The sequence below is a fragment of the Oncorhynchus mykiss genome, chromosome 7 (assembly GCF_013265735.2).
Source record: "Oncorhynchus mykiss isolate Arlee chromosome 7, USDA_OmykA_1.1, whole genome shotgun sequence".
NCBI lineage: Eukaryota > Metazoa > Chordata > Actinopteri > Salmoniformes > Salmonidae > Oncorhynchus > Oncorhynchus mykiss.
In genome coordinates, this window is record NC_048571.1 from 81,317,296 (window position 1) to 81,335,254 (window position 17,959).

At 42.0% G+C, this 17,959-nt stretch overlaps 1 protein-coding gene across 2 annotated transcripts; it reads left to right on the forward strand.

Annotated features, from left to right (window-relative positions):
• The first annotated feature begins 8,938 nt into the window (after nt 1–8,938).
• Nucleotides 8,939–15,330, forward strand: LOC110528598 (deoxyribonuclease gamma). 2 transcript variants are annotated; one of them, XM_021610730.2, is made up of 11 exons: nt 9,000–9,078; nt 9,394–9,457; nt 10,984–11,069; nt 11,214–11,302; nt 11,401–11,487; nt 11,628–11,740; nt 11,909–12,021; nt 12,222–12,379; nt 12,583–12,679; nt 14,749–14,815; nt 15,031–15,330. In XM_021610730.2, the coding sequence occupies exons 3-11, from the start codon at nt 10,989–10,991 to the stop codon at nt 15,048–15,050; spliced, it is 825 nt and encodes a 274-aa protein (XP_021466405.2). In that variant the 5' UTR covers nt 9,000–9,078; nt 9,394–9,457; nt 10,984–10,988; the 3' UTR covers nt 15,051–15,330. The 2 variants fall into 2 exon arrangements, with proteins under 2 accessions (XP_021466404.2, XP_021466405.2); XM_021610729.2 differs by lacking the exon at nt 9,394–9,457 and having other exon boundaries at nt 8,939–9,078.
• The last annotated feature ends 2,629 nt before the right edge of the window (nt 15,331–17,959 follow it).

A 17,959-nucleotide genomic window follows, 5' to 3' on the forward strand; every position in this document is an offset into this window, starting at 1 on the left:
TCAATTCACCAGTAAATTGTAAATAGATACCAGTACAGACAAAAAGGCTTTGAAGACAGAACGCAGACCACCAGCCTTACAGACGGTCTGACCTCAAGGAGAGCGGAATGCCTCAAAACGTCCAACACATGAATGCAATTACTTCCTGTGCAGTCTCACAGCTGTTTCTCACACGAAGAACATCAACATGAAATGTCGTTGTTCCACTTGGAACCGACAGGTTGCTTGGCCTTATTCATGGATTCATCGCTCGTAAAGATGGTGGAATTATGATGGAATTAAGTCAAGGTCTGGACAGATACACAGACACACTGATACACAGATAAACCTTCATTAATACAATGTATCTGTAGACACACCTCCATTAATACAATGTATCTGTAGACACACCTCCTCCACCTCACCTTCATTAATACAATGTATCTGTAGACACCTCCTCCACCACACCTTCATTAATACAATGTATCTGTAGACACACCTCCATTAATACAATGTATCTGTAGACACACCTCCATTAATACAATGTATCTGTAGACACACCTCCTCCACCTCACCTTCATTAATACAATGTATCTGTAGACACCTCCTCCACCACACCTTCATTAATACAATGTATCTGTAGACACACCTCCATTAATACAATGTATCTGTAGACACACCTCCATTAATACAATGTATCTGTAGACACACCTCCTCCACCACACCTCCATTAATACAATGTATCTGTAGACACACCTCCTCCACCACACCTTCATTAATACAATGTATCTGTAGACACCTCCTCCACCACACCTTCATTAATACAATGTATCTGTAGACACACCTCCATTAATACAATGTATCTGTAGACACACCTCCATTAATACAATGTATCTGTAGACACACCTCCTCCACCACACCTCCATTAATACAATGTATCTGTAGACACACCTCCTCCACCACACCTTCATTAATACAATGTATCTGTAGACACGCCTCCTCCACCACACCTTCATTAATACAATGTATCTGTAGACACACCTCCTCCACCACACCTCCATTAATACAATGTATCTGTAGACACACCTCCATTAATACAATGTATCTGTAGACACACCTCCATTAATACAATGTATCTGTAGACACACCTCCATTAATACAATGTATCTGTAGACACACCTCCTCCACCACACCTTCATTAATACAATGTATCTGTAGACACGCCTCCATTAATACAATGTATCTGTAGACACACCTCCATTAATACAATGTATCTGTAGACACACCTCCATTAATACAATGTATCTGTAGACACACCTCCTCCACCACACCTTCATTAATACAATGTATCTGTAGACACGCCTCCTCCACCACACCTTCATTAATACAATGTATCTGTAGACACGCCTCCTCCACCACACCTTCATTAATACAATGTATCTGTAGACACCTCTACCACACCTTAATTTCTTTGATCTCCACACACAACGACTAGCGGGTGAACAACATGCTATTCTCTATTCTCAGATCAACCGTAGAGAGAAAAGTGCAGAAAAAAGGGAATTACTATCCATTACGGTCCAATGCATCTGGGTTTATTTATTTTTTATTTGATTTATCTTAATATCAAATTTCTGGTTAGCTATTAAGTACCTCACTGTGATTGTTTTAAATGAAAACGGTCGAAAAGAAACAAGAATATCTGTTTGGGAGTGGTCTGAACGGGGAGGGGGAACTGGCTGTTATTGGCAGAGAGGTTTGGAACTCTCTGTATTATTGTTCTATTTACATATTTACCGCATGGTGATGTCATCATGGAAGGGCCAAAACTCCATCCCACCAAAACAGGCTGAAATTCCAGTCTTTTCAAACAGCTCTTACACTAAAAAGTCATTACCATAATTTTCACAATATCACAGTATTATTCCACCCTCATAGTGTGGAAATACAGTATATATATACAGTATATATATATATATATATATATATACTGTCCCACTACTTCCATATATATTTTGTTCATGTTTATTGGACAGGATAGAAAGAGAGGAGAGTGTGCTGAAATAGTAGTGGGCTGGATTCAAACCCCATGCTCCAGCAGGCCAGAGGTATATGTGTTGCTGAGGCTTAGACCTTTAGACCAACCTAGGCTACAGGGCCCCTATTTATTTTGGCCCCTCTGATCATCAGGGCAAGTTCCAACATGCAATGAATGACAGGAGTGGCATTCCATGAAAATAAAAACAATCCATGTTTTGACATACTGTGTTAGGGAGCAGTGAACTACATCTAGTTCAACCAGTAATTTAACTACATTTTACAGTAGCTTGGTGGTACTTGAACTAAATAAAAATGTTGGTAGTGTTTTCAGTAGTTAATGACTTTTCATGCCATGTAGAGGTGTAGATAACTACTGTAACTACACACTACTGTTTTACCATGTTGTGTTGTAGATAACTACTGGAAATACACACTACTGTTTTACCATGTAGCGGTGTAGCTAACTACTGTAACTACACACTACTGTTTTACCATGTAGCGATGTAGCTAACTACTGGAACTACACACTACTGTTTTACCATGTAGTGGTGTAGATAACTACTGGAACTACACACTACTGTTTTACCATGTAGCAGCGTAGCTAACTACTGGAACTATACACTACTGTTTTACCATGTAGCGGTGTAGCTAACTGCTGTAACTACACACTACTGTTTTACCATGTAGCGATGTAGCTAACTACTGGAACTACACACTACTGTTTTACCATGTAGCAGCGTAGCTAACTACTGGAACTACACACTACTGTTTTACCATGTAGCAGCGTAGCTAACTACTGGAACTACACACTACTGTTTTACCATGTAGCAGGGTAGCTAACTACTGGAACTAAATACTACTTTTGTTTTTTACAAAAAATTAAATATGGGTAAAGTAGTCAAGAATATAATTTATTTTTCAGCATCAGACCTGCCTAATTCTCACTTGAAACAGGCTACTAGGCTAAATTGCTAAATGTGCTTATTTATTTAAAAAAAACTCTTAGGCCTCATTCCCTCCTATCTGAGATACCTGCTGAAGCCCTCATCCTCCGCATACATCAAATTGATCAGAAATACAGTGTAGACATTGTTCATGTTGTAAATGACTATCGTAGCTAGAAATGGCAGATTTGTTTATGGAATATCTACATAGGTGTACAGAGGCCCATTATCAGGTGTACAGAGGCCCATTATCAGCAACCATTACTCCTGTGTTCCAATGGCACGTTGTGTTCACTAATCCAAGTTTATCATTTTAAAAGGCTAATTGATCAATGGAAAAACCTTTTGCAATTATGTTAGTACAGCTGAAAACTGTTGTGATGAATAAAGAAGCAATAAAACTGGCCTTCCTTAGACTAGTTGAGTATCTGGAACATCAGCATTTGTGGGTTCGATTACAGGCTCAAAATGGCCAGAAACAAAAAACTTTATTCTGAAACTCGTCAGTCTATTCTTATTCTGAGAACTGAAGGCTATTACATGCAAGAAATTGCAAAGAAACTGAAGATCTCGTACAACGCTGTGTACAACTACTCCCTTCACAGAACAGCACAAACTGTCTCTAACCAGAAAATAAAGATGAGTGTGAGGCCCCGGTGCACAACTGAGCAAGAGGACAAGTACATTAGAGTGTCTAGTTTGAGAAACAAGTCCTTAACTGGCAGCTTCTTTAAATAGTACTCAACGTCAACAGTGAAGAGGCGACTTCGGGACGCTGACCTTCTAGGCAGAGTTACAAAGAAAAAGCCATATCTCAGACGGGCCAATAAAAAAAAAAGATCAAGATGGGCAAAAGAACACAGAGACTGGACAGAGGAGTGGCCAGCACAGTCACCGGATCTCAACCCTATTGAGCTGTTGTGGGAGCAGCTTGACCGTATGGTACGTAAGAGGTGCCCATCAAGCCAATCCAACTTGTTTGCTTCAGGAAGCATGGGGGTGAAATCTCTTCAGATTACCTCAGCAAATTGACAACTAGAATGCCAAAGGTTTGCAAGGCTGTAATTGCTGCAAATGAATGAATATTTGACGGAAGCAAAGTTTGAAGGACACAATTATTATTTAAATTAAAAATCGTTATTTATAACCTTGTCAACGTCTTGACTATACTTTCTATTCATTTTGCAACTCATTTCATGTATGTTTTCATGGAAAAAAAGAACATTTCTAAGTGACCCCAAACTTTTGAACGGTGGTGTGTATTTTTGACAACTTTTACTTTTACTTCACTACATTCCTAAAGAAAATGATATACTTTTTACTCCATACTCCTGACACTCAAATGTACTCGTTACATGTTGAATTCTTAGCATGACAGGAAAATGGTCCAATTCACACACTTATCAAGAGAACATCCCTGGTCATCCTTACTGCCTCTGATCTGGCGGACTCACTAAACACACACAAAAAAAATTATACTGTATTTTCAGATAATGAGATTGAGAAATAATAGCCTATACATGGGGACACAGACAAGAGGACAGAGGTGATGGAACTGAAAAGAGGAAACCTTCTCCTCCCCCAAACAGAGAAGCTACATTTAGAGATACAGGTGCTGAAGATGCAGAACCCTGTACATGGACAAGAGGACAGAGGGATTGTGTAAAGAGGTGATGGAACTGAAGACAGGAAAACCTCTCCTCCTCCAACCAGAGAAGCTACATTTAGAGATACAGGTGCTGAAGATGCAGATGGCCAAGCTTGGAAAAGTTACATTGAACTGTGATTAAGTCTTACCAGAATACTAGTCATATTAGTACTCTATGTCATGTTTATGTTTTAAAAGGAACTGATATTTTTGAGAAGAGACTTTTAAAGAGACATTGCCCCTATTTTTTATGAGATGCTTCCCACCTTTCCCAAATAAAATATTGTTCATTGTGAATCTTGCCTGGTTGTCATTCATCCTGAAATTGCACAGGGGCACCAAAGAATCAGACTTTTCCCATATCTGACATAAGTGGAGGCTGCTGAGGGGAGGACGGCTCATAATAATGGCTCATAGTAATCAAATCAAATCAAACTTTATTTGATTTGCTTACTTACAAGCCCTTAACCAACAGTGCGGTTCTAGAAAGGGTTAGGAAAATATTAAACAAATAAACGAAAGTAAAAAATGAGAAAAAAGTAACACAATAAAATAACAATAATGAGGCTATATGCAGGGGTACCGGTACCGAGTCAATGTGCAGGGGTACAGGTTAGTCGAGGTAACTTGTACATGTAGGTAGGGTTGAAGTGACTATGCATAGATAATAAACAGCAAGTAGCAGCAGTATACAAAAATGGAGGGGGGGGGGGGGGGTGTCATTGAAGCTGTTAAGGAGCTGGAATGGACTGTGTGCACAATGCACAGTGTCTCCTGACCCCTCCTGTCTCAGCCTCCAGTATTTATGCTGCAGTAGTTTATGTGTCGGGGGGCTAGGGTCAGTTTGTTATATCTGGAGTACTTCTCCTGTCCTATTCGGTGTCCTGTGTGAATCTAAGTGTGTGTTCTCTAATTCTCTCCTTCTCTCTTTCTCTCTCTCGGAGGACCTGAGCCCTAGGACCATGCCCCAGGACTACCTGACATGATGACTCCTTGCTGTCCCCAGTCCACCTGGCTGTGCTGCTGCTCCAGTTTCAACTGTTCTGCCTTATTATTATTCGACCATGCTGATCATTTATGAACATTTGAACATCTTGGCCATGTTCTGTTATAATCTCCACCCGGCACAGCCAGAAGAGGACTGGCCATCCCACATATGCTCTCTCTAATTCTCTCTTTCTTTCTCTCTCTCGGAGGACCTGAGCCCTAGGACCATGCCCCAGGAATACCTGACATGATGACTCCTTGCTGTCCCCAGTCCACCTGACTGTGCTGCTGCTCCAGTTTCAACTATTCTGCCTTATTATTATTCGACCATGCTGGTCATTTATGAACATTTGAACATCTTGACCATGTTTTGTTATAATCTCCACCCGGCACAGCCAGAAGAGGACTGGCCACCCCACATAGCCTGGTTCCTCTCTAGGTTTCTTCCTAGGTTTTGGCCTTTCTAGGGAGTTTTTCCTAGCCACCGTGCTTCTTCACCTGCATTGCTTGCTGTTTGGGGTTTTAGGCTGGGTTTCTGTACAGCACTTTGAGATATCAGCTGATGTACGAAGGGCTATATAAAATAAATTTGATTGATTGATTGATTGACTGGCATCAAACACATGGAAACCATAGAAACCATGGAAACCACGTGTTTGATGTATTTCATACCATTCTACTCATTCCGCTCCAGCCATTCCCATGAGCCTGTCCTCCCCAATTAGGGTGCCACCAACCTCCTGTGTCTGACACACAGAAAGCAGAACACTAGCCTTGCAGACTGTCTAACCTCAAAGAGAGCGGAAGCCTCAAAACAGGGTTACTTCCTGTGCAGCCAGTCGTTACTTCCTGTGAAAACAAATCAGCCGCAGCTTTTTCTCACACGAAGAACACAAACATTAAATATTATACAAACGTTTCTCATGTTAACTTTCTCTATACTTTTGGCTTTTTGGTAAAAAAAAATTATATTATAAAAAAAAAAATGATATGACATTAACAAAGAAGATGATTGGCTAAAGTTTAGTCGATATTATAACTGTTTCTTTATTCCAAGTTGGTAGCGTGTTATGGAGATGTTCCCAGGATCCGAAAGATGCTCTGGTGCCTTTGTAAAATGTATTTTGTATTATTGAAAATTAAAACATACAATCTACCTGCAGTGAAGCCGTTCAACATGTATGTTACATTCAGTCGTCTAACCTTCTCCCGTCCAGAGCGACCCACTGGAGCAATCTGGGTCAACCGCCCCACCCATGGGCATGTCGACAAATCTCCCACCAAGTCAAGTCAAAATAGAGACCCGAACAAGCAACTTATCTGCCACTGGCCCAAGCTCTCAACCGCCAGTCTAACCAACCATCCAAGAACCCCTCAGTCACTGAGAGCTGCCCATCAACCATCCAAGACCCCCACAGTCACTGAGAGCTGCCCCTCAACCATCCAATACCCCCACAGTCACTGAGAGCTGCCCCTCAACCATCCAAGACCCCCACAGTCACTGAGAGCTGCCCCTCAACCATCCAAGACCCCCACAGTCACTGAGAGCTGCCCCTCAACCATCCGAGCCCCCCACAGTCACTGAGAGCTGCCCCTCAACCATCCAAGACCCCCACAGTCACTGAGAGCTGCCCCTCAACCATCCGAGCCCCCCCACAAAATATATAATAAAAATAATAAAACTTTAAAAAAATGTTTTAACTATGAGTAGCTCTGAAGGCTTTGTAAATCTGGTGTTGGTGGTAACCAGGATGTATCTTGATCTCTTGATATTTGGGTGGGGTAGCTTAAGATTTGTTTTTTTTTGTAAATAATTGTTAACTTTTCTATTAACTCAAAGAAGTGGTTAATATCATAAACATTTTCAGAGATTTGAGGTCTGGGCTTTGACTAGGCCATTCCAAGACATTTAAATGTTTCCCCTTGAACCACTCAAGTGTTGCTTTAGCAGTATGCTTAGGGTCATTGTCCTGCTGGAAGGTGAGCCTCCGTCCCAGTCTCAAATCTCTGGAAGACTGAAACAGGTTTTTCTCAAGAATTTCCCTGTATTTAGCGCCATCCGTCATTCCTTCAATTCTGACCAGTTTCCCAGACCCTGCCAACGAAAAACCTCCCCACAGCATGATGCTGCCACCACCATGCTTCACTGTGGGGGTGGTGTTCTCAGGGTGATGAGAGGTGTTGGGTTTGTGCCAGACATATCGTTTTTCTGGATGGCCAAAAAGCTAAATTTTAGTCTCATCTGACCAGAGTACCTTCTTCCATATGTTTGGGGAGTCTCCCACATGCCTTTTGGCGAACACCAAACGTGTTTGCTTATTTTTTTCTTCAAGCAATGGCTTTTTTCTGGCCACTCTTCTGTAAAGCCAAGCTCTGTGGGGGGTAAGGCTTAAAGTGGTCCTATGGACAGATACTCCAATCTCCGCTGTGGAGCTTTGCAGCTCCTTCAGGGTTATCTTTGGTCTCTTCGTTGCCTCTCTGATTAATACCCTCCAATGCCTGGTCTGTGAGTTTTGGTGGGCAGCCCTCTCTTGGCAGGTTTGTTGTGGTGCCATATTCTTTCCATTTTTTATAATGGATTTTATGGTACTCCGTGGGATGTTCAGTGTTTTGGATATTTTTTGATAACCCAACCCTGATCTGTACTTGGGCACAACTTTGTCCTTGACCTGTTTGGAGAGCTCCTTGGTCTTCATAGTGCCACTTGCTTGGTGGTGTCCCTTGCTTAGTGGTGTTGCAGACTCTGGTGTATATATACTGAGATGATGTGACAGATCATGTGACACTTAGATTGCACCCAGGTGGACTTTATTTAATTAATTATGTGACTTCTGAAGGTAATTGGTTGCACCAGATCTTATTTAGGGGCTTCATAGCAAAGGGGGTGAATACACATACACACACCACTTTTCAGTTGTTTATTTTTTTCTGCAATTTATGAAACAATTTATTTATTTCATTTTGCTTAACAAATTTGGACTATTTTGTATATGTCCATTACATGAAATCCAAATAAAAATACATTTAAATTACAGGTTGTAATGCAACAAAACAGGAAAAACGCCAAGGGGGATGAATACTTTTGCAAGGCACTGTACATACAGAAATATATTGCTACTCTATCTATAGATAGCGTGTAGGCCAAACCCTCTTAAACCAGTGTAGGGGTATTTCTAATGAACATTATCCTCCTTTTAAGAGAAGGTCAGCCTGATATACTGTAGTTGCAGGTGATCTGTGAGAAAAGTGTGTAGGCAGGATGTTAATGTTTTGGTTATCTTTTACTGACTGGTTCAGCTGGGGCCAGTCCATAGGTCCTCCCAACCAACTAGGGGCTTGGCTTGGCTCACACACAAGTTTCAGCCAATCAAGTGACAGGTGCTCAGTATAAGAAGGCCAAGCCCCTGTCAGAGAGTTACAGTTGTTCATTGCTAAACAAGATACTGCACAACAACATCATAGAGCCTATCATCCCTTCAGGTAAGTGAAGTCGAACTGGAATGTACAGATATGAGATATGACTTCATTTGTATGCAGACTCCAGCACAAGCTTTTTAAATACTTGGAATATTATCAATGATTTTCTTGTTTTGCTTTAATTCGTTGAGAACATGATGATTAATTAACAAGTTGAATCATGGGATCTTGTCCAGGTCTACAATATAAATGCTTACTGTCGGGGGAACTGGAGGACTGGAGTTGGGAAACACTGTTCTAAGTCTTCTGTTATTATGGTGCTATTAGGATTAGGAAGTATTTGAACTGATGGTAAAATATATCCTTTGTTTTTGCAAGTTTGTCAGTGAAAGAAAGCAGACAGAACATTATTGTAAGCCCCTTCCCACACAATATACCACAGGTAATGTCTGAGCATGTTGGAGCTTGTCAACAGAGATCATGTTACATCCTTTTACAACTCTAGTGGTTTCATTTGCCTGAAATATGCTGGATTGTTTTTGCATGCCACCTACATGACATTGAATTCATAATTCTGTTCCAGCCAGTCATCCAGAACTACTGTTCTGTGAGAAGAAACCCTGTTTATTGCACAACAAAGAGTAGTTGGAATCAGTCACACGCTGTTGCTACAGTAACCTGCTCCTAGTCCGTAGGCTGAGTCCCTGTAGGACTAAAGTGACTTCATGTATTTTTTTTATCTGTCCTGCTTGGTGGAATTCCTCACAACTAGGGATTTCACATCTGGTGAGGAACTACACATCTGGAGGGACTAAGCCTATACCTCTTTAGACTTTGTTGAAAGTACTGTACGGAAATGCTGCTTTTGTCAGGTCAAACTCAAAAATACGTTCTCATCTAACAGCACTTCCTGGTTAAGTAAAGGATACATTTAAATAATGGTACAACTGCTGGCTCACAGTTGTATTACTGTATTAGAGTTGCAACCACAGACTGTGGAGCTGTGATATTGCTCCATAGAGAAATTGCCCTCTATTCTGTGGTCAGCAGATCAACTAATCTTGGAGCATTTGAATTTGAATGTCTCAGCTCCAGTTTATCCAGCTCCATCCTACCTTGATCAACTGGTTTTACCTCCACCCAACCAGGAGTTACCGCTGATATGACAAGTACTCTTGACCTTTAACCTAACACAATAAAGGGACATTTTAGCTCAATCCCTTGATATACTTAAATAATTTCTTGAAGTAGACTCCGGTCCAAATTAGATTTTCAGTATTCAATGTACAAAGTAATGACCATCATATTACATAGTTTGTAAACTACTATTATGATCTCTAGCAGATTCATGTGTTGCGCTGTAATAGTCAGGTTTTTTTCACACCATGAGGCGATCTTCTGCCATTGAAAATAATGGAGGGTTGTTATAGATCTCACAGGGCCACAGAACAAGGTGGATGACTGCACTCTTAGAAATAGTTATATTTACAGGGACCTTCTCTACAGAATTAAGGGCTCTAAAAGGGTTCTTTGTTGGGTGAAAAGGTTCTGGAACCATAAAGGGTTCTACAGGGTCATGCAGAAGAACCTTTTTTTAAAGGTTCTAAATAAGTGTACTCAGCGACATGCTTTCCAACCCTTTCACTAAAGTAGTTTCATCATGTGACCATGCCAATAGAAACACTTCCTTTGCATCAGGAATTTTAACAAGAATGTAGCCAGATGTACTGAGTATATCCTAATGTATGTCCTGAAGCATGTTTTCCTTGTGTTGAGCCATTTATGAGACATTGCTGTAGTGCATTATCATAAAAACCCACACAGAGGGCAATAAACACGTGTAGACTATTAAACTCGTTATGGTTTAGGTAATTACATCCTTTCTCTGTAATCGTTGCTTGTGTGATCAACTAGCAGTTTCTTATAGTTTTACATGGATTGGATTTTATTTTTCTCTTTTTCAAACAGTAGTCATGAAGGTTGCATCTTTCAACATCCAGAAATTTGGGAAGCATAAGCTATCAAACCCAAACACCCTTGCTACCCTTGTGAAGGTACAGATATATGATTGTATTGATGATTTTAGAATTCCCTCAGATAAACATTTGGCAAACTATCCTAAAACAAGGATGTTGTCCTACATATAAACAGATAAACTAATTAACTTTTTCTTATTTTCCTTCCTTTTGTCCTATCAGATTGTGTCTCGCTATGACATCATACTGATTCTGGAGGTGGTGGATGAGAGAGAAACTTCAGTGAAAAAGTTCCTGGAGGAATTAAATAAGTCAAGTGTTTTCCCTCATGTGACGCTATAAAATATACAACTGGGGAACTCCTGGCCTTACATGATAAGTATCACTCATTACAGGTGTGTCATTACAGGGCCAATAAGGAACAACACTACACTCTGAAAATCAGCCCTCGTCTGGGAAGAGACAAATACAAGGAGCAGTTTATGTATCTGTACAGGTGCAATTCAAACCCATTCAACTTTACCCTCATAAACCTCTATCTGATGCTATTGATTTTTTCACATTGTTATCTGATTAAAAAAAAGATTTAATGCATGACTAATGCTATTAAATGTGTTGTATTGTTTATTCTGAAAGGAATGATTTGGTGGACTTGGTTGGTTCCTGGCAATATGAGGACAACCAGCCTGGAGATGTGGACGCCTTCGCCAGGGAGCCTTACATTCTCCGCTTCAAATGTCACAAAACTGGTAAGGGGCACAGGAGTGCTAGAATTAAGCATGATCCATCCATATGGCATTAGATTTAGCAAATAATATGAACGTGACAGACAGACAGCTGGATATTGCAGCAGAGAATGACAGCCCAATCATAAACAGCTGTAATATATACTTCTCATATCTTCCTGTGTTTCTCAGTGCTGGAGGACTTGGTACTGATCCCAGTGCACACCAAGCCTGACGATTCAGTGAAGGAGCTGGATAAGCTTTATGATGTCTTCCTGGAAGTGAAAAATAAATGGGAGACTGATGTAAGTTCTGAAATAAGCCATTGACAGAGCTTAACACCTCCCTTGGGTTTAGAAAGTGCACTTGTCACCAAAGACTATATATGAGCCTTTGACAAGTAAAATACAACACCAGACACATGGTGATTTCAAGATAACTAAAAACAGTTTCCTTATTCTGGATGAAACGTAACTTTGTTGTTGAATGTTTCTCTCTGTACCAGAACGTTATGATCCTAGGTGACTTCAATGCAGACGGTTCCTACCTTTCTAAAAAGGGCATGAAAGCCATCCGTATCCGGAGTGACAAAAATTTCCACTGGCTGATTAAAGATGATGTGGATACCACAGCAAACACAGGCAACGATAACACTTATGACAGGTGATTTGTGATTTGTGAAATTCATTATTGAACGCCTCATGTATGAAACAGATGATCACCTATGGAGTTCATTTGACATTTCTTTGGTATTGTTTAAAGGTGGTTAAAATGTCATAAGAGCTGTCATAAGAACTATTATAAAACTAGTGTACTTGTGTGTAATATGGAATGACTGCTGACTTCCTTTTCTGATCAACATCTAGGATTGTGATCTATGGGGATGACATGCTTGACGCCGTCGTGCCAAACTCTGCCAAACCATTCAACTTCCAGATTGAATACGGGCTTTCAGAAGAAGATGTAAGTATGTGTAACGTTCGTCGTCCTCGTCTGAGGAGTATGAAGGATCGGAGGACCAATGCGCAGCGTGGTATGTGTTCATGATGAATTTATTAAACACAGAACAACTAAAACAAAAATAACAAAGAGTATGACACGAAACGAAACAGTCCTGTCTGGTGACATACACAAAGACAGAAAACAATCACCCACGAAACACAGGTGGGAAAAGGCTACCTAAGTATGATTCTCAATCAGAGACAACTAATGACACCTGCCTCTGATTGAGAACCATACCAGGCCAAACGCAAAACACAACATAGAAAAACGAACATAGACAACCCACCCCAACTCACGCCCTGTCCAACCTAAAACAAAGACATAACAAAATAACTAAGGTCAGAACGTGACAGTACCCCCCCCCCCAAAAGGTGCGGACTCCGGCCGCAAAACCTGAACCTATAGGGGAGGGTCTGGGTGGGTGGGTGTCTGTCCGCGGTGGCGGCTCTGGCGCGGGACGTGGAGCCCACTCCACCATAGTCTTTCTCCGCCTCTTAACCCGCCTCCGTGGCCCCTTTCGAGTGGCGACCCTCGCCGCCGACCTCGGACTGGGGACCCTAGCAACGGGTCCTGAATGGACGGGAGATTCCGTTAGCACCGGACAGGCGGGAGACTCCGGCAGCTCCGGAGTGAAGGGCGATTCCGGCAGTGCCGGAGTAACGGACGGCTCTGGCAGCTCCTGACTGACAGGCGGCTCTGGCAGCTCCTGACTGACGGGTGGCTCTGGCAGCTCAGGACAGACGGGAGACTCTGGCAGCTCAGGACAGATGGGAGACTCTGGCAGTGCTGGAGTGAAGGGCGACTCTGGCAGCTCAGGGCAGACAGGAGCACCTGTAGGGAGGAGATGGAGAGACAGCCTGGTGCGGGGGGCTGCCACTGGAGGCCTGGTGCGTGGAGGGCGCACCGGATAGACCGGACCGTGGAGGCGCACTGGAGGTCTCGAGCACCGAGCCTGCACAACCCTACCTGGCTGAATGCTCCCCATAGCCAGGCCAGTGCGGCGAGGTGAAATAGCCCGCACTGGGCTGTGCTGCCGAACCGGGGACACCATGCGTAGGGCTGGTGCCGTGTACCCCGGCCCGAGGAGACGCACTGGAGACCAGATGCGCTGAGCCGGTTTCATGGCACCTGGCTCGATGCCAACTCTAGCCCATCCGATACGAGGCGCTGTTATGTAACGCACCGGGCTATGCCTGCGCACCGGGGACACCGTGCGCCTCACGGCATAACACGGTGCCTGCCCGGTCCACCTCTCTCCACGGTAAGCACAGGGAGTTTGCTCAGGTCTCCTACCTGACTTAGCCACACTTCCCGTGTGCCCCCCCAATACATTTTTGGGGATGCCTCTCGTCCCAGCCGCGCTGCCTCCTCATACCACCGCCGTTCAGCTTTTGCTGCCTCCAGCTCTGCTTTGGGGCGGCGATATTCCCCAGGGTCCCTTGCCGTCCAGAATCTCCTCCCATATCCATGAGTCCCGAGATTTCTGCTGCTGCCCGATACCACGCTGCTCGGTCCTTTGGCGGTGGGTGATTCTGTAACGTAACATGATGAGTTTATTAAACACAGAACACTAAAACAAAAATAACAAAGAGAATGACACGAAACGAAACAGTCCTGTCTGGTGACATACACAAAGACAGAAAACAATCACCCACGAAACACAGGTGGGAAAAGGCTACCTAAGTATGATTCTCAATCAGAGACAACTAACGACACCTGTCTCTGATTGAGAACCATACCAGGCCAAACGCAAAACACAACATAGAAAAACAAACATAGACAGCCCACCCCAACTCACACCATGACCAACCTAAAACAAAGACATAACAAAAGAACTAAGGTCAGAACGTGACAGTATGCAGGTTACAGACTAATTCCATCCTGGTAGAAGTTTTGATTACAATATTATAAGTAGATGAAATGAACATGTTAGTAGCCTACATTTTGACAACCTGTCCTAGAAATACAGTGCATGTCAAAGTTGAGCCGTCTGGCTCATGTCTCAACATCTAACTACTCTGCTGTATTAGGCCCTGAAGGTGAGCGACCATTACCCTGTGGAGGTAGAGCTGAAAAGGAAAACACCAACAGAACAGAGTAAGCAGCATCATTGATCTTTATTCTGAATCTCCCAAACTTTCCTCTTAAAAAAAATAGTCAAAATGGTGTAAAGACAAAAAAAACTAAACAGCATCATCTTTACAGACAAATCATTCCACACAGACGTTCACATATCCATCCATACACAGATGCACATATCACCTGACACAGAAAAATAATTGTAGCTATAACAAAAGAAATCTGATTTTCAGGCTCTGCGACTGGGAAATAGAACCCTGTACATGGACAGGAGGACGGAGGAAGTGAGTGAAGAGGTGATGGAGATGGAGAAGAAGCCTTATCCAACCAGAGAAGCTGAATTTAGAGAAACTGGTGCTGAAGATTCGGGTGGTCAACCTTGGGAAAAGTTACATTGATCTGTGATTAAATCTTACCACAATACTAGTCATATTAATACTGTATATCATAGTTGTATGTCTAGTGTAGCTACTGATCTAATACTGATGTGTATCTTGACAGAATCTCAAATAAAGATGATGGAGTGAAAATCCTGCAGTAGTTACAATACTTTATTATATACAAGACCACACTGGAATTTATAATTCAAAAAGGTCATTTCATTTATTTTTACAATTGAAAAAAACTGAGGGAGAGAGACGGAGGGGGGCTGGATTTCACAGGGGGCTGTGATTCAGCAACATATGAGTGCATGGTCTTCAAATGCCAAATCTCTTCTTTCTAGACTTCTTGATTGTTCGACCAGCTGAAAAAAAGGGAAAAATCTAGACATTGATAAAACCATGCTAAATACTGTACCAGTCAAAAGTTTGGACACACCTACTCATTCCAGGGTTTTTCTTTATCTTTATCTTTATCTATTTTCTACATTTGAGAATAATAGTGAAGACATCACAACTATGAAATAACACATATGGAATCATGTAGTAACCAAATAAGTGTTAAACTAATCTAAATATATTTGATATTAGAGATTCTTCAACGTAGCCACTTTGCCTTGATGACAGCTATGCACACCCTTGGCCTTTTCTCAACCAGCTTCATGAGGTAGTCACCTGGAATGCATTTATTTTAACAGGTGTGCCTTGTTAAAAGTTCATTTGTGGAATTTCTTTCCTTCTTAATGTGTTTGAGCCAATCAGTTGTCTTGTGACAAGGTAGGGGTGGTATACAGAAGATAGCCCTATTTGGTAAAAGACCAAGTCCATATTATGGCAAGAACAGCACAAATGAGCAAAGAGAAACAACAGTCCATTATTACTTTAACACATGAAGGTCAGTCAATACGAAATAATTCAAGAACTTTGAACGTTTCTTCAAGTGCAGTAGCAAAACCCATCAAGTGCTATGATGAAACTGGCTCTTATGAGGACCGCCACAGGAAAGGAAGACCCAGAGTTACCTCTGCTGCAGAGGATAAGTTCATTAGAGTTAACTGCACCGCAGAAATGGCAGCCCAAATTAAGGCTTCACAGAATTCAAGTAACAGACACATCTCAACATCAACTGCTCAGAGAAGACTGAGTGAATCAGGCCTTCATGGTTGAATTGCTGCATAGAAACCACTACTAAAGGACACCAATAATAAGAAGAGACTTGCTTGGGCTAAGAAACACGAGCAATGGACATGAAACCGGTGGAAATCTGTCCAAATTTGAGATTTTTGGTTCCAACCTCTGTGTTTTTGTGAGACGATGAGTAGCTGAACGGCTGATCCCCGCGTGTGTGGCTCCCACCGTGAAGCACTGAGGAGGTGGTATGGTGTGGGGGGTGCTTTGCTGGTGACACTGTCTGTGATTTATTTCAAATTCAAGGCACACTTAACCACCATCTGTTTTGTTCTTAGTTGGACTACCATTTTTTTTTCAACAGGACAATGACCCAGCACACCTCCAGGCTGTGTAAGGTCTATTTTTATTTATTTAAAACACTATATTTAACTAGGCAAGTCAGTTAAGAACCCATTTTTATTTACAATGAAGGCCTACCCCAGTCAAACATGGACGTGCGGCACCCTTTGGGACTCCCAATCACAGCCAGATGTGATGCAGCCTGAATTTGAACCGGGGACTGCAGTGATGACTCTTGCACTGAGATGCAGTAACTTAGACCGCTGCGACACTCAGGACTTAGACCGCTGCGCCACTCAGGAGCCCTATTTGACAAAGAAGGATAGTGATGGAGTGCTGCGTCAGATGACCTGGCCTCCACAATCACCTGACCTCACCCCAATTGATTTGGGATGAGTTGGACCGCAGAGTGAAGGAAAAGCAGTCAACAAGTGCTCAGCATACGTGGGAAATCCTACGAGACTGTTTGAGACAATGCCAAGAGTGTGTAAAGCTGTCATCAAGGCAAAGGGTGGCTACTTTGAATAATCTAAAAGCCAAATGATTCCGTATGTGTTATTTCATAGTTGTCGTCTTCACTGTTATTCTACAAAATAGTAAAAATAAAGAGAAACCCTTGAATGAGTAGGGTTGTCCAAACTTTTGACTAGTACTGTATACAGTATATTAAATCGGGTGTATTTGAAATACATTGTTTTGTTAGTTCCTTACTCATGGTTAATTTGTGTTTACCAATTTCATATTATTCCAGCGAGACTGGCCAGAAATAAAAAGATGTAACTCTTGTAAAATTGGTCTTCCATTGTGAACGGTTTGGGCCACAGATGAGCGGTTTTCTGCAGTTTTATTTTTAATTTAAAAAATGTATTGAACCTTTATTTAACTAGACAAGTCAGTTAAGAACAAATGTGTAACGACGTTCGTCTGTAGAAGGAGAAGCGGACCAAAAAGCAGCGTGGTGGTTACTCATGTTCTTTAATGGAAAATGAACGATACATGAAATAACTTAAATCTACAAAACAACAAACGGAACGTGAAAAACCTATACAGCCTATCCTGTGACAACACAGTGACAGGAACAATCACCCACAAACACAGTGAAACCCAGGCTACCTAAGTATGATTCTCAATCAGAGACAACTAATGACACCTGCCTCTGATTGAGAACCATACTAGGCCAAAAACATAGAAATGCCCCAAAACATAGAAAAACAAACAGACTGCCCACCCAACTCACGCCCTGAACAACTAAATAAATACAAAACAACAGAAAATCAAGGTCAGAACGTGACAGTACCCCCCCCCCCCCCCC

Excerpts from the sequence above, each read along its gene's own strand:
- LOC110528598 (XM_021610729.2), top strand. The coding sequence starts at position 10,989 with ATGAAGGTTGCATCTTTCAACATCCAGAAATTTGGGAAGCATAAGCTA. Across the intron at positions 11,070-11,213 it reads CCCTTGCTACCCTTGTGAAG|ATTGTGTCTCGCTATGACAT; the intron begins GTACAGATATAT and ends TTGTCCTATCAG. Across the intron at positions 11,741-11,908 it reads CTTCAAATGTCACAAAACTG|TGCTGGAGGACTTGGTACTG; the intron begins GTAAGGGGCACA and ends TGTGTTTCTCAG.